This window comes from Rutilus rutilus, assembly GCF_951802725.1.
Source record: "Rutilus rutilus genome assembly, chromosome: 22".
NCBI lineage: Eukaryota > Metazoa > Chordata > Actinopteri > Cypriniformes > Leuciscidae > Rutilus > Rutilus rutilus.
The window spans coordinates 15,211,509-15,228,843 of NC_140227.1; the positions used below are offsets into that span (position 1 = coordinate 15,211,509).

The 17,335-nt window shown below is 36.9% G+C and overlaps 2 protein-coding genes across 2 annotated transcripts in view; both read left to right on the forward strand.

Moving 5' to 3' along the window:
* naaladl2 (N-acetylated alpha-linked acidic dipeptidase like 2) overlaps positions 1–5,071 on the forward strand; it is a gene marked incomplete at its 3' end in the record, with an annotated part of 289,380 nt that extends 284,309 nt beyond the window's left edge. The window contains exon 14 of the mRNA XM_084394580.1: positions 4,885–5,071. Coding sequence (XP_084250706.1) covers positions 4,885–5,071 — 187 coding nt within the window. The remainder of the gene's footprint in view (positions 1–4,884) is intronic.
* Positions 5,072–13,519: 8,448 nt separating this feature from the next.
* The window catches only part of LOC311281552 (uncharacterized protein), a 144,386-nt gene continuing 140,570 nt past the window's right edge, over positions 13,520–17,335 (forward strand). Inside the window, exon 1 of the mRNA XM_084394581.1 lies at positions 13,520–13,636. Within this exon, the coding sequence (XP_084250707.1) occupies positions 13,522–13,636 (115 nt within the window). The 5' untranslated portion in view covers positions 13,520–13,521. The remainder of the gene's footprint in view (positions 13,637–17,335) is intronic.

The following is a 17,335-nucleotide window of genomic DNA, read 5'->3' on the forward strand; positions in this document are numbered from 1 at the left end:
AAAAAAAAACAGAAATCAATGTGTGACCCTGAACCGTGAAGAAAATGGCCCAAAGTCTGTTGATCGTGATGATTGTCATGCAGGAGTTCAGGTGATTTCTCTGCAGATTACAGTTGAAAACATGTGCAGTTGCTCCAAGGTTTTCCAAGGTTGTTTTAAGACACATTGGTATTGATTTTGTGATGTATATGCTCTCTGTTATATCTGAACATGTGCTCGTGGGTACATCCTCATCCTCATCCTCATCCTCAGAAGAGCTTCACTGTTAGACTTTTCAAGGGTTTTTTACAGTTACTTACTGGCAACACTGTTGCCAGTAAGTTACTGTAATTAAGATTTACAGTACCAAACCGTATTTCAGTTTTACAGTATGGTACTGTAATTGTGTAATACAGTGCATTACTGTGAAAACGAAGCTAATCAGTACACTACTGTAATTATTTTTTTTATTTGTACTAAACATAAATTAGATTTCATAATTTTGATATATGATTAATTTTATTTTTATCCTACATAAGTACTACTGACATACAAACCAATTAGACAAAGTTATCACAAAATACCATTTTTTTATTTTAAACATTTCATATATATCACAAAATAAATTTTTACACATGAATGGGTGGGTTTAGGGATAACGTTTTTTGTATTAATTTTAACTCATTCATTGTGTTAATGATTTTAACAAAGTAAATTTGTCCGAAAGATTAGCACAAAGATGTGTAAACGTGTTAAATTAACACATTATGTGCTGTCCTTCACTGCACACATTGTTAAAAACATACATAAAACCATAAACAAAACGTTAGTATTTGACAAAATGAATGTAGAGTCATTGGATGTTTAGCTTATATTATAATGAAATATCAACCATTACATTCATAAAACTGCAGAGTATAAATACATTTTTAAGCAGTCAAAAAGGAAATGTCCAACACAGGACAAAACATAGTTCTTTTCACAATACATGACACATAACCCCACCTTCAAAATAATTTCACTTATTTACAAAAAAAATTTGGATTTAAAAGAAGTGTTAAAGTGTCTTAATGTTTTTGAAAGAAGTCTCTTTGATGCTCAAGAAACATTTCTTATTATTATCAATGTCAGACTGTCTACTCCTCCATCTTTTCTACAGCATAGGAGTAAAATTCATTATCAAAATAATCTTTAAAAAGCCAACACAATGTTTTTGTGCACCTTTGCGAATAAATGAACTTCTCCAAAGATTGGTTCCTGTTCAGAACTTGATTGACAACATCAGAATGTTCCCTGGTCTGTATGCGTGTCCACAAACACTAATGTACTCAGTCCTTCAGAGGAGATCCTGGTTCCAACACTATATAAGACAGAGAGAGAGAGACAGAGAGAGAGAGAGAAAATATTAGTGTCAAATTATTTTAAACCTCCTTTTTTTTAATATATATTATTATTTTCACAAAAACTTAAGAATATATATTTGTAAACAGCTTTTGTCAATAAATAGCATACAAAAGAACTAAATTAAATTATGCCAGATTAAATTTTAATACTTACAAATCCTAAATTCTATCCAAAAATGCTGAGATCCATAGAGAGCAAGACTGAAATCGATGATTTTAGCCCATTTCAGCTTGTCTGCAGTGAAGGGGTCCCTGTTTGAGACAAATACACAGTAAGACACATGCAAGAAATCACTGTGTGATGATCGTTCTCCTTCCTACAGTAGTTTATCCACATGTGCGCTGATATTAGGACCTTCCTGTTCAGGTGGGACTGCAATGGTAGAGAGTCTTCTGCCTAATAAAATATCAAAATAATGCAAAAATATAAACCTAAGTAGTTTAGAATGCTAGATTTGGTATGAATGAATTAGTGAGAGTTTTACTGCAGTGCTTACCTGGATACATTTAATCTGGTGAGACTGAACACAGAAAATGGTCCATCTTCTGATTGGTTCATTTGCTGTTTAATAAATATAAAGTTAGACATGATGCAAAAGTCACTTATTTGATATAAAGTTAGCCAATTTTATAGAGATTTTATAAGATATTGTAAGCTACCAGTGGCTTCAAAGAAAAAAAAAAAACTAATTAGTGCAAACTAATGCTAAAACTATAAAGGTTTATACTTTAAAGGTCTCAGCAGTAGTCCAACATTATCTACAACCAAAACAGAATTTCACATTAGTTAATTTATTGTTAATGTAAACGCGTTGCTCGTTGGCATATTTAAACTCGACAATTCAATAATCTAACAAAGTCTGTAAAATGAAACGTTAGCGCAGTTTACCGTGGTAAAGTTCGTTACCGCCATGTTGACGAGTAACGTTAGGCTAACGTTATAACAGGTTAAACTGAGCACAATCCTGTCAACACACACAGAATGTTTTGTTTTTTTTACCTTGCTTGCTGGTCTCTCTCTCTCGGTGAAGTGAATTCCGTCTCTTCCCCAGGCCAGACACGAACGGCGCGGTCCAAAAAAAGACAGTCAGCTCAGAACCCAGTGATATTACACTGGATGCTCCGGCGCGACACGACAAAATCCCAGACAGTGTATAGCCTAGTGATGCGCCGTTATATTTCTGACGTACGGTTCTTCGAGTCCAAGCGCTCGCGCTATTTCTGACAAGGGACAAACAGGTTTGCATTTTGTATTAATGGTCCGGTCGCTTCAATGTGTCCAATATAGACAGCCTCTGGCTATTATAGCGTTGTAGACACGCGGTGTAAGGCAACAATTAGGAAATAAAAAGCACCATGGAATGGTGCCAGTCAGAGAGGCCGTTATGTCAAATACAGTAGTAAACAGCAAATTTTAAAAATACAGTAAGTCTCTGTATGTGGTGTTAGACGTCACAGAAAATTCCCATGATGCAATGGGAATCACAGTTATTTACTGTAAAGAGAAATAGCAGTATAATACTGGGGGATTTAAAGTAAATAACTGTAGAAATTACAGAAAAGTCTAACAGTGTTCCTAAAGCAGCATTTTTTAAACGGGTTCACCGACCCTCAGAGATCTGTTGTAAATAAATAAAGAGCACAAATAGCAAAGTAATTTTGTGCAGATAAACTCATGATTGTTTGAGCTAACTAATATTTGAGCATTTTTAACATCCACATTGTGATTTTTGAAGCATAGACTAAATATTTTTTGTTTTATTTCAATTCAATTAATTTTGTATTATTGCTATTATTATTTTTGTATAATTATCAGTATTTATAATATTTATTTATTGTTAATATTATTAATATTGTTATTATTTTAATTTATATACTTTTGTATTACTGTTATTTTTGTTTTATTTGAATTTGATTTTTTATATTTAAATTTATTTCATTTTGTATTATAACTATTATTATATTGCTTTATTTTAATGTATTATTTTTTATTCATTTTATTAATAATGCCATTTGAATTTCAATCATTTGTATTATAACTTTGTGTTCCATTTGAAGAAGTCAGTTAAAGCCCAACTGGCGCAAATTTTTTTTTTTCATGTACCCAGCATAATGCGTATAGTAGCCTTTCAAAGTATAGGCCTACTCCAGTTGATAGCATGCACGAACAAACGCAGGCGGTCGACACATGCGCTATGGAAAGTTTCATCTTTGTTCAGTTTGTCTGTGATATTTTTATCCAGAAGTTATGACCGATGCAAATGTCTTTGTATTCTTTTAAACTAAAGTTAAAGCTATCTCATAACCCCCCTCACACAAGTGCTTGTTAATGTGGGCGTCTGTCGTTGTTGTTGCAGTCTCCGGTGCTTTGCTGTTGTTGTTCCGTCAGTTTAGTTCTGTCAAGATCATTATCATCAGAGATGATTGACAATTAGCATACAGTTTGGATAGATGTTACGGTTCGGTTCTACACTGTAAAACCCAATTAGTTAACTCAACTCAAACTGATTGAGGAAACTGATTGCTTCAAACCATTTAAGTTTAAAAACAAATACATATGAGTATTTTGAACTTATATATATTGAGTCATGTTCACTCATAATGTTGGTTTAGTCAGTCATTTTGAGTATATGTAACTTGAATATTTTAAGTTCATTCCATTAATTTAGAGCTAAAATAACAAATAGGTTATTCATAACTTATTCGGTTTAAGTTCTGCTTATGCATTGCAGTTTTTTAGTTAATATCAAACTTTTTATTAAGTTAAATTAACTTAGTTAAATGTACTCATTTCGTTTAGTGACTTTCAGTGTTAGGTTTTACAGTGCAGGCAAGACCTCCCTGCCTATCCATGCAGCTTAGCATGCATAAGAGCAGGGAGAAGAGAGAAAACCCTTAGGGTAAACAGAACAGAATCAACATAAATGTGTTGCAGATATTATTAATGTTCAATGATTTATGTACAACATAATTCAAGAAGAATATGAGGAATATCAGAAGGCCAAGTCCTGACTGGACGAGAGGAGGAGCTGGGGATGGAGTAGGGTAATCAATGTGATAAAGCTGTTGACAATACTGAATGGACCATATATTTATATGGGATGCTGTGATAGGCATTGTATTCCTATAGGTAAACGTGGATCAGCTGAGAGTCAGCTGATGCGAGCTTGACTGACGTGACCTGCCAGAACTAACGCTGAGCTTGATTTTTAGTTTCTACTGTGAAAAAACGGCCCAGGGCCAGTGTTGCCACCTTGTGGAACGCGCATACCATTCTGGTGACGAAATTTGCATCACGCGCACTGTTCGCACTCTCGCGTACGGTACGCGTAAAAACCGAAGTATACTTAGGGCTTAAGAGACAAGTCCTCTGTATAAATGCCTCTAACCAAGAGCCATCCACTCGCATTAGGAGAAATAGGTATGTGAACCATTTGTGGATGTTAAAAGTTTCTTTAAACACTTTGAAAAACCCTGCTCTCTCTCTCTCTCTCTCTCTCAGGAACATTCTGTATTGCTTGAGCAGACAAACTCCACGCTTCTCTATCCTGAATGACGCCCTGGAGGTTCCCTGGCACAACAGCGTCAACCAGTCCCTTACTCTGGTGTCCAGCGCCATCAGTTCAGCTGAGAAACTCATACAAAGTGGACTCGACCTTTTTGAGAATGAAAATGAAAATCCACAATGACATCTGGAAAGAGATCGCATGGTGTCAGAATATGACGCAAACCCTGGGATCTTCTGACCGACACACGTTTCAGAGGGATCTGAAGACACTTTGAGAACTAGGGGATATCATTATGAAGTGCACTATTTACCTAATGCTCACCAGAAGAATTTCTTCAGGCCATTACTAAGTTATTGTTTTTTGTTCCTCTAATAACATAAAAAAAATGGTTCAGCCTTTGTGGTTTCTAACATCAGGCTAGGAAGATTAATGAGAAAAGAGTCAGGGAGCTAAACTCTATAACTCGCGGGGTCGAGGCTTTTTGTTCTGAGAAAAAAACACCAGCAGGTTTATCACTAACGTTTCCAGCCACATAAACCCCAGAGGACGACTGGAAGTCAGGACTCAAAACAGGTTTTTTTATTGAAACAACTTGATGTTTGAAACATGTTTCAAAATATTTTAGAATATATTTTATTTGCTAGTCTAGCCCACCATTTTACAGATGGGAAGCAATGACCTTGGGAAATGGTGTGATCCGCAATCAACATGGAGTCGGACTCGATAATGCAAAACTTACTGATAGTAAAAAAGACGGAAGCAGCAGCGGCGTGTGCTACTGTGACAGTCTCTCAGGGGCGTTTGTTTCAGAATCTAGAAAAATAGTAATGGAACAAAACATTTGTTTCAATAATGTTTGTACACATTTGTGTTTGTTTTTTAAAGCCAATTAAAGTTGAACTAAGACAGGTCAAGTCGACGAAACGAGAATTCAGGGTAATGATTAACTGAAACTCTTTGGCAATAAAGTAGTGGTATAATTAGAAACATACTAATAATTGTGCGAATGAAAGTCAGTCATAGGGTAAGAATGCAAGTTTAAAATCCATAAATCCAAGGCAAAACAGAGACATGTCTTCAAGAGGTGTGAAATGAGTCTACATCTGATTGGTTGATATTCCACCAATGAGGAGCCAGGATGGTGAATATATAAGCTAGACAAACAGTGCAGGTGTACTGTGTGTTGTCATAATGGAGTGTGTGGGGTCATGGTAATATCATGTTAACGTCTTTTTTTGATTCTGCCGGCCAGTGTATTTGTTGTCAGCATTTGCACTAATGTTGTTTCTCTAGTAACTATTTTGGAGAGAAATAAGAGTTTTGTGAGCAACTAATGACTTCCCTTTTACTTTAGATACTTCACTTGCCTTTTAAGTATGAAAAACAGCTCAATTAGAAATACAAAATTCAGGGAATCTAGTTTGACCCAGCTTTAATTTATTTACGTGCCTTCAAATGAGTCATACATGCTTTTAGAGCAGCAATTTGCACTCAGAGATTTAAATACCAAACATTTACCAAAATATTTTGTACTGTGGTTGTGCTTATTTATAACTTTGAAGTTGTGGAGGTATTATTTGAAAGGTTTGTAAAGTTAAAATGATTTTCTTTCTGCTTTTTTATTGTTTCTAATCTGTTCAGTAAGCCCCTGGAACATATTTTTAGAGAGCAGCCATTTAAAACTGTGCATCATTTCTGCATTTAACAGAGTTAGCATTTCCTTAGTTATTATGACAATCCTTTTAAACAGATACTGCATTTGCACATGGATCAATTCTGTGGACTCCTCTACTGCTGGATTACTACACTAAACAACCCAGAAGAGTCCAGCTCATTTGCATTGCACTAAAATGAACTCTTAAACTGTTAACCTGCCTGTGTGCTCTTTAATTTATTTATTTGATTTTCTAAGTATATGTAAATACTGATAATTTAATCTGGCTCTTATTTTTTGTTGGCCCAAGAGAATTTTCAGGTTCAGTTATGTCTTGAATTGCAACCGTTTGTATTGTGGAGCATTTGTATGAATTTTATATCATGTGAAATCTTTTCAAACTGCAGCTGCAAGTTGCATGTTTTTATTTAGATTAGAATAAAGAAGTTAGACTTATTTAGATTTAGAATAGTAGGCGATTCGTTCTTATCGAATGTCAGACACTGAAATTGCACATACTGTTGTTTCTCAGTGAAATATCTCACAACCGAAAAACACTAACTGCATACAAGGAAACATATAAAAGGGGCAATGTAAAATCAACCAAATAAACCCCAATAGGGCGATCAGGACCCCTATGTGGAGAGGAAGGGGTTTGTTTAGCGAAAACGACTGGCCGACTATACGTTGTTTCCCATAATACACGGCTACTCTGCAAATATATAAATAGATGTTCGTTCATTATTAATAATATTAATGTAATGATGTAATTTTCACTACAACTGAAAACTAAGACACAAGATGGTGCAAGTTTTGTTTGCATGAAAGTGTTGCTGGTTTAAGTTAAAGTGCAATCACTTTTACCATTTTTCGCCAATTTCTGAAATCCAATCATTTCAATTGGAATCCATGCGATTTTGTATGAGAGTAAAAGATTTCCCCACCCAGATTTCACAGGAGGTTCAAGGTGGTCATGTGGATTTGCCACAAACCCTTTTTTCTTTTTTTTGCTTATTTCAGGTATGGTAAAATTATTGAAATTCTCAAAGGCAAAACAAATCTATCATTATTTCAATAGAGTAGATGAATGAAGCACCACTAACACAACAATTTTGACAAATTTGCGTGACCAACTGAATCCATTGTGAAATTTGCGTGGGGATCGCATCTACACAAAATTCCAGATCGCATGGATTCCTATTGAAATGGCAGAATTTTTCACATTCAAATTTGCAGAGCGACGATAAATGTTACCACACCTTTACTCGGATGGGCGGACTAATATTCATACAGCGTTGCTATAGGTGAAAGGAAATATCTGACAGCTGATGCCAATCAGAATCGAGTATTCCAGAGAGCCGTGTAACAAACACCCATGCAGTGTAGATCTGTAAACAGTTTTTCCCAGTATTTTTACCATGTTTGGCATCACTTTATACTGAAATGAGTACTATTGTAAATGCAGTGCATGTTAAATCATTCTTGTATATGGGATGTCAAAAGCTTGAGAACACCCATTTTGGAGAACGACACTTTTGAACATAATTCATGCGAGTGTGCTTGATGACACGTACTAAATGACATTTTAGTGCATTCAATGTCCTACACACTAAATGACATTTATGTTTTGTCTCAAAGGACTACAGAGGTTGAATCCAGACTTTTTGTACCCAGTGGGGCATTAAATATAATTGTGTTGTCTTTAGTTTGATGTCTTGTGGACCCACATGGGTCAGAAGGCACCTAATGGATGGACAATGTGAACACGCTCTCGCTGTTTAAATGGGTGGAAAGTTTTATTCAATTCACGGTATGTTGGAGAAAAGAATATTTTAAATGAGGAGCGATATATAATGCGATATTCAAAATGCACTTAACTGTAATAAGGGTAGAAAGGATTTCAAATGCATGTTATTTTTTTTCTGCTTAATTTGTATGCCACTGATCCTAAGGCAATAAATACCAGTGCTGAAATAACATCTATTTGATCATCAGTCTCTTTTCATTTCTCACTCAGACTACATTTCTCTCATTTCACTACCTTGAGAATGCTGCATTTTTCTGTCAAGTATATATCTAGTAATGAGTAATGTGATTCTGATGGCAGCTGGAAATTGCCTTGTGTTAAAATGCCCCTTTTATGCTTTTTTGGATATTACCTTTCATGTAGTGTGTAATATAGCTGTTTGTGAATGTAAAAGGTTTGCACAATTTCAAAGATCAAAGTGCACGATAAATGGAGTTATTGTCTCCTAAAAGAAAGAATCGATTCTGAACTGCCTGAAACGAGTCATCAGCGATTCCAGTCTTACTTCCTGCATGAACCTATGGTTTGTAGCAAATTTGCATAGCTCCAGCCTATTGGCTGCCTGTTAACAAAATCTACTTTGACACGCCCTCAAACACTGTAGTTGTACTGTAGCTGAGGCCTGGAAAAGTTTGGTTTGTGTTGTCGACATGTCGAGAAGACGCTGTTTTCTGTGCTGCGAAGGCAAATCCACTTGCAAAGGTGGTTCAGGTCGATCAGCTACTTTCAATGGTTAATTATCGGACTCGGGCTGGAATAGATTGGCTAAAACCGACGCCATCGTTACTGTTTGTATCACTGTGTGCTAAGGAAGCCTCAGATATGGTAATGAGTGTTTAGTTTCTGACACGTGTAGACCAATCACAACAGACAGGACCATCTGACCAATCAGAGCAGATTAATCGAACGTGATTGAACCGTTTCAGACACTGCGAGAAAAAAGGTGATGCTGCAATGTATATTATGAGAAAATGAAAGTGTTTATTGACCTTGGTGCATGTAAACATATTGGGCCCTATCATACACCCGGCACAATGCAGCGCCAGGCAAGTGTTTTTTGCTAGTTTCAGCCCGACGCAGTTATCATTTTCACGTCCTGCACCAAGTTGGCAATGTGATCTGGGTGTAACATAGTTTTTGTCGTCTTTTTTGGGGCGTAAGAATGATTTTTTCATCAAATCGTTTTAGCATTTATCACAGCCTGGTCTGTCTTGAGTATGCTGGTCACATGATTTGTTTACATTTTTTTGTGATTAATTAGTCAGCCTGACCTAAATCCAACATGGCTGCCAGTGGTGCAGGACATTCAGATTTTGAGATAAGTAAATATATATTAAACTTACTTTTCTTTTGAAAAAATAATACTAACACTGCTAACATTAATTATGAACATTGTCTTAAGGTTCTGAAAAAGAAAATGTATAAAAATGTTGTTCATGTTGTTATTTAGCACGTTTTGAAATATATGTTACACCTGAGTCACATTGCCACTTTTGGGTATAAAAAAGGGATTAACTTTGTATTCATGTTTGTAACAATCTTTGTATTCTGAGTTTTTTTTTTTTTTTTTTACAAATTATAAAATGTATAGGTTAAACTGAAATATCCTGTCTGTCTTGAGTATGCTGGTCACATGATTTGCTTCAAGTTATCTGTGATCAATTAGTCAGCCAGACCTAAATAATTTTTTACCATTTTAACAATTTTTTTTAACCATTTTTATGGTAACGCAAGGTCCGATTTCAAAACGGTTTTCACAGGCTGAATCTTGAGTTTGCAAGCTTTCCAATGATATATAATATGTCAACATAATATGAGTTGAAGTATAGGATATAATTGTTTTAAACATGCAAAGGCAGTTACAGTTATAGATTTGGTCCTTTTTTTATACCCTAAACAGGCAATGTGATCTAGGAGTCACAACTCATAAAATCCAAAATACATATCATTTTTCAAAAATTATTTTGGATATGATTTACTTAAGTCCAGATGATATAAAAAATGACATGAAATTATTTGTTGCTTATCATTTTCTACTCTTGCCTGTTTAAGGGTTAAATAGCAAATGCATTTGCGCTAGAGGTCTGCTACCCGACCCGAGCCCGACGGGTCCCGAAAAATGTGCGGGTTTCGGGTCGGGTTCGGGTTAATGTTTATTGAACAGCCTCGGGTTCGGGTCGGGTTCGGGTTTGTAACTAAGAAAAACTAAATAGGCTATAGCCTATATAGTTTGCGTGTCGTGTGCTTTGCCTGCTTGCTGTGTTGTGGTGACCGGCACACGAGAGAGAGAAAGTTGCGTGAGCAGATGTGCAATGTGTGCAATGCATAGGCTACACAGACCACAGACAGGCTCTCTCTCTCAAATTTGATATATATACATACCGTATTTTCCGCACTATAAGGCACACCGGATTATAAGGCGCACCTTCAATGAATGGCCTCTTTTAGAACTGTTTTCATATAGGGCGCACCGGATTATAAAACGCATAGAATAGAAGATACTGCAGTCAAACGTTTGACTGGGTTTGCGTTATGCAGTGGTCACCAACCTTTTCAAGCCTAAGATCACATCCAAAGTCCAAATGTAAACCAAGATCTACTACTTGCAAAAAATTATGAAAAAACAAGTGGCTGAGCTGTAAAACCTTGTTTATACTCGACGCGTCCGCATGAGCGCGAAGGTAATAAAAAAGTAATATCCGTCTGCTCGGGCAGATTCGGCTCATAGTCGTGCATCTTCGGATTCGGAGGCGCGCGCGCGGCAAAATTACGTCATTGTAACAGCGCGCGCGCCTCCGCATCCGAAGATGCACGACTTTGAGCCGAATCTGCCCGAGCAGACGGATATTAGTACATCTCATCACACCGGCACCCAGTTAAATCAGTTGTATGGTCTGGTGTTCAGTCTAAAACAAAACAGTTGCGTCAAGTAGCCTATAAATGCCTCGTCTGTTTGGGGAGGTGCGCGCGCAGTCAGCTGAGGCTCGCGCTCCGGTGCCAGGCGAAAGTATAAACAAGGTTTAAGTCAGCGGTTGTTTCACAGACAGATCCATATATAAGGTATTGCTGTTGTTCATTTAATTTGTTTAAAAATTCACATTTCATCCAGAGCGGTTTCTTCTCGCTAATATTTTGGGATTCACCTGCACGCCAAAGAAAATAAATTCTGTCAGCTGCCTACCGAGTTTGAATTTGATATAAAATGGTATTTATTTGCTGTGAGAAATAGAGTGGACCTCGGGTTCGGGTCGGGTTCGGGCTTAACATGTAAATGTAATTGTCGGGTCGGGTCGGGTCGGGTTAAATGATCGCGGGTACGGGCCGGGTTCGGGCTTCAGTTTAAAGCCCGTGCAGACCTCTAATTTGCGCCCATTTGTGCGCCCATGGGCGTGCTGGTCTGAAAACGAGGTGTGTTGCATTGTTGGCGCGTTGCTATTTTGAGGTAACTAAAATAGACTGCGCCAATTGACCAACTGAAACCTGGTCAGTGGTGCTGAATTTTTTTTGTTATTTAAAGTGCGCATTAGTAATGTGCGCCTATAGGCGGGTGCACAACGCCCGTATACTCTGTTTATTACACACACACACACACACAGGGACTTGCAGGAGCACAGAAACATGTCAAATATTAAATATAAAAGGATTACAATGTAAAATATTATTATTGTGTACATAAAGATATGGTGGAATCCAGCTTGTCCCGTAGATGGTCTGCTTGTGCGTTTTAACCTCGTGCACAAGCTGATCCGTTTCCTCTCTGGAGAAGCGCTCAGTCTTTCAGCTTGCAAATTCCGCCATGTAAATAGCGAATCCGCCACGGCGCTAGCGCAACTGGCTTTTAAAGGGAATGGGAGATGAGACTCTGATTGGTTTATTGCACATTACACCAAAAACAAACTCATTAAGAGAATAGTGACATCCCTTTTAGACCATGCGCCGGGTGCGCCGTCCATTTTTCACGTCGTTAAATTAGCAAAAGTGGATTGAGAAATGCCCCGTGCGCTTTAGACCATGCGCTTAGATCGTTAAAATAGGGTCCCATATAAGAGCCAAAATGAAAAAAAACTTTAAATAAGTATCATAGGGGCACTTTAATATAACTAATATTGACCCCACACATATGCTGTCTTCATAAGTGTTTAGGCTAAAGCAATCTCCTTCATTTTCCTCAAGAGTTCATTTGTTTCATCTTAGGAACAAGTCTTAAAATTGCCTTAATAAGCTTCTGACACCCTCTTAATGATAAAATCTGTCTCGTAATATCTGTTTTGACATGCTGGCTTCAAGCCATTTAGGTATGCTTATTTAGATAAAGATTTACTTATCTCCATGCAGCTGCTCTGTTATTCCATTATATTTGTTTCATGTGCATATAATAATAATCACTAGTTGTTATTTGACAATCCTGGAGAGAGTTATTCTAATCTCTTTTGTTATAAATGTCTTTAATCATTGCAGTCATAAACAGAAAAGGGAAAAGGTCACCGCCTTCCCTAAAAACTCTTCGGGGAGAGTATTAAAAAACTAATGCTGACTTGTAAAGCTCTTTGATTTAACATTCTAATTGCTCTGATAAAAGGGTAAAGTTTATTATCAAGAGAAATCAATGAAATAAAGATGAAAGCATGCTCATGGAATATAGATGTAGCTCATGCACACAAAAGTTTTTAAACACTTTATGATGACTTTCAGGAATGCCACTCTCAATTACTAATATGAAACTCTCCTAAAGTAGGATTTTTTATTTATTTCTGTGAATAAATGTGAATAGACATTTATTTTGGGACTAAATTTAAGTGCCAAAATACATGTATTAATTGTTATATCTGCAGTAAATCATGATATACAGTATCACACCATTTCTATATTCAATGTGCATAGGAATATTGTATATATTATGTATAGTTTTAAATGAATAATAATAATTATTATATTTAATAACCAATTATTCAGTTATTCCACAGCAACTGCACAAAGCAATGTTTCAAAACAATTTAATTTAAAAGATTTCACCAATGTTTGCGTTTTATTTTAGTTTCACTTTTCTGTTATTCTTCTTTTTCCTTAACATTACATTATTGTAATGCAGGGTTGAAGTCGACGCGCACGCGCAGCATCACGCACTTCCAGTAGGAATGCACGCGAGAGATGGAATATATAAATGCAGTGATGGCGACAGCTGCAGAGGAGATCTCAGTAAACACTGAGACACCAGTGTCTTTCAAAAGCGCAAGGAAAAACCATGCTAGACCATGGAAACTGAATCTAATTTATCTGCAGTGCTGTGAGTATTTGGGGAGAGATCGATGTGTGATAGCAACGCAGAGGTCTAAAATATCCACCCCGCACTATATCATTGGATTGAACGTTTAACACCATTTTACATCATGTACAGAGCACGTTTTATCTTTAAAGCACTCCTGATTTGCCTCCTTCAGGTCTAGAACAGTGATACAGTAACAGTACCATGACGTCATTCTCCTCTGCTGAATGCTCCGTTCACGTGCACATCACACACATATTGCATGGGAGAAGCTTGTTTTCTAGTTGTTTAATTGCAGAGGAGTTATTATTTGATCTTCTTCAGTGTTATCTCAATGCATTTGTGAATTTGTTTGTTGTTGTCACAGTGTTAAACGAATATGTCAAGCATCTTATTGGATTTATTAAATCCAATCATTGAGACATTTGAGTAGCCTACTTCATCCAAAATGACATTTCTGTCATCATTCACTCACCTTTGTTGTTCCAAATCCGTGTAACTTTGTTCCTTCCATAGAACAGAAAAGGAGAAACCGCGAACGGATCAGTGTCAGTGTGTTGAACTCAAGAACTGGATCATTCCTTTTCGTGAACAAATTCAGATCAGTTTTGTGAACTATCTCGTCCGAGTTTTAAAGAATCATTTTAAAGAATCGACTCAAAAGAATGAATCGTTCGCTGTAAAAATAAATAAATACAAAAATAGAAAAGAAAAAGCTGTAAAACATTTTTTTTATAATAAAATAAAATATTATTGTAGCATGTTTTACAAGAAAATACAATTTCAGTCTTTGTACTTCAAAAAGTTTAATTCATGCTATTCAATGTTTCTTTGTAGGCTATTTATTTGTGAAATGTATAGGGCTTTCACTAACGATTTTTTTTGGTAATCAAGTAATTGGTTGATTATTTTGACGATTTATTGAGAAATCAGATTTTTTTAGAGGTAAGAAAAAGAGACGTAAGTGAAATGAACAATACCCTTTAAAATGACTTAAAATACACATAAACAATGAGGCAATAATAATTGGTTCAAATAAAGTAACAAAAGCAAGTAATCATATGGTGTTATTGAAGAACGCTGTTAAAATACATAATGTAATATCCTGTACATATTAACATAATCAACTTATGTACTTTACATATTATAACAAATGCCTGCAGAGGGCGCCAACAAGGGTGATTGTTGTTGTTACACTTAATAGCATGATCAAATCTGGCCAACATTTAACTCAAATGTCCACTTCATCCAGTGGTGTAGTCTAGTTTTTTGTAGTGAGTATACTCTAATATAACACCGCCCCACCCCACCCCACCCCGCCGCTGCCGCCGCCGCCGCATACTCACCCATCCCAGAGCGTCACCCCATAAGCACCACCACACTCACTAATGCATACAGTATGCATTGACATGTAATTGAGAGAATTATGAAATAATAAGTGTTATCAACATGTCAATTTATTATAAGCAACACAAGACTTTGACAGCCAATGACATTTACAGCTGGGGAGACTGGACTGATTTTCTACTGTTTAGTAGTGTTAATCACCATCTAACTCAGTCAGTTAAGAGCTACCTTTAGTCTTATATGTTATATGAATATGGTCCCTGAAGCACAGGTTTTATCAGTTGACAATTATCAACAATTTTTTTTTAAAAACATTATAGGCACAAATACAAATTTACTTTTAGAAATGGTGTTTTTGAAAAAAAAAATATTTTAAAATACATTTTACTGTGCAATTCCTTTCTAATTAATTTGAGTTAGACCGAACTTTAATTTTGGTGGGTTGTAGACATTTGAGTTTCTGTGTGTTTTAATAAACTATTATTATTATTATTATTGTTATTATTATTATTAGGCCTGAAGTATACTCTGTGCAATAGTAATATATTTCTGTTATAATTTCTTCAAGTTATACAGAACTTTTATTTTGACAGGTAGTCGTAAAGACATTACAGTTTCTGTGTGTATATGAAACGAATGAATGACGATAGTTTTATCAAATGAAATGGTGAAATTCTCATCAAGTGACTCTCATAGCAGCTCTGCGATGAAATGCACATGTGTAGCTTACATCATGTCTGAATACAGTGAAACGCTGAAAACACCACGAGCGTGAGTCACGCGTGCTTCTGTGTGTGTGTGTGTGTGTGTGTGTGTGTAGTGGAGCACACATTGAGCGCTCATTCCCAGAGACGCGTAGAACAATTGCAGTCTCTTTTAGCTTTAATATTCATAGACACTAGTCCATATCGAGATTTTATTCATTGTACAGCAGCTACTTTAGATTTATTCATTCAAAAATAGCCAAATGCAAGTTCCATTTGTGACTGGATTCCGCGATTCGATCCGTCGCTTCGCAAACACTGACTGGGTGAATTTATGAATGAAAGTGTGAAAGTTCTGACACAAAACGAAGTTGATACGTATCCTCACGCTTTTTTTAAGTGGGTATACGCAAATCCTTGGCCTTTTCTAGTGGGTATACGGCGTATACCTGCGTATCACGTAGACTACACCACTGACTTCATCTTTAATATTTTGACACTTTTTTTACAATAGAAATGCTACAGCCACTCAAATTTCTTGAAGAAGAATATAAAAAAATTGTGATGCGAACAACAATTTAGAAACACATCGATGTATTGTCCTGTGTTGCCATATCTGGTGAAAGGTTTGGTAACCTGCCAAAATCTGGTGAAATGGCGCAACTTGCGTTCACAGGTTGCGTTCACAGGTTGCGTAAATGCTATGCAACCCAAACTCACAGCAGAGTTTTTCTCATAGCAGAGTTTTTAACTGAGCTGCTGAGACGCCTCCAAATGATAAAAGTGCAACACTTTGCTATGAAAAACAAACTGCGACTTCATATGCGTTCCCATATGCGTCTTTGAAAACCCAGTCAAACAGCACATGCAGAAACTGAGTGTGTGTGGAGCAGCATTTACTGTGAATGAAGCCACGTAACCTGCACACATGTAAATAATGAAAGCGCACGCACCATTACTATTACTCACCCAATTCATTAGGCGAGTGGCGTCTTCACCGCATGAGTTTGGTGCATCACTTAAATCTGTGCTTGTCCCCCCAAATATATGCACAGTTCCTCCCCCGACCCCCGTTTAACCAGAGCTCAATGCCACATCCACCCCCCCACTTATTAAATCATCGTCCCGATGATTCACTACGTACATTTCGTAACAAAATCTTTAAAAAACAACATTAACCACCTCTCATCACTCTTTTTAATTCATGCATCACTTGCAGCAGAAGATCTAAGCAGAAGATCTCTCCATTGCCCCATCTTAAGCCATCATTTAAGCTTGTTGGGGATTGCTGCAGCTTCCATACCCTGCAGCAATCGTGGCTCCCTAAAGGGATTACTATGCTGTCCCGCTGTAGGCCTCTGGGAGCGTCGAACAATAGAGTCTGTTCCAGTAGTTATTGATTTCTCGTCATCTCTGGAAGCTACCTCTTCTGCACTCATTTCCCTTTCAACCCCCGAAGACCGGTTCTCTGGTACTACCACCCGGAGCTCCTCCCAATCCTCCTCAGACTCAGACTCTGATGGTGCCATGCTTGTACTTGAGTCTGTCCCTTGATGCTCACTTGACCATACAGGCTCCTTCTGCAGAGGTTCAGAACGGCGTAGCTCCAAACGATGCACATTCTTTGGTGGACGCGATTGATCCACTGGAACTACCTTATACACTGCCT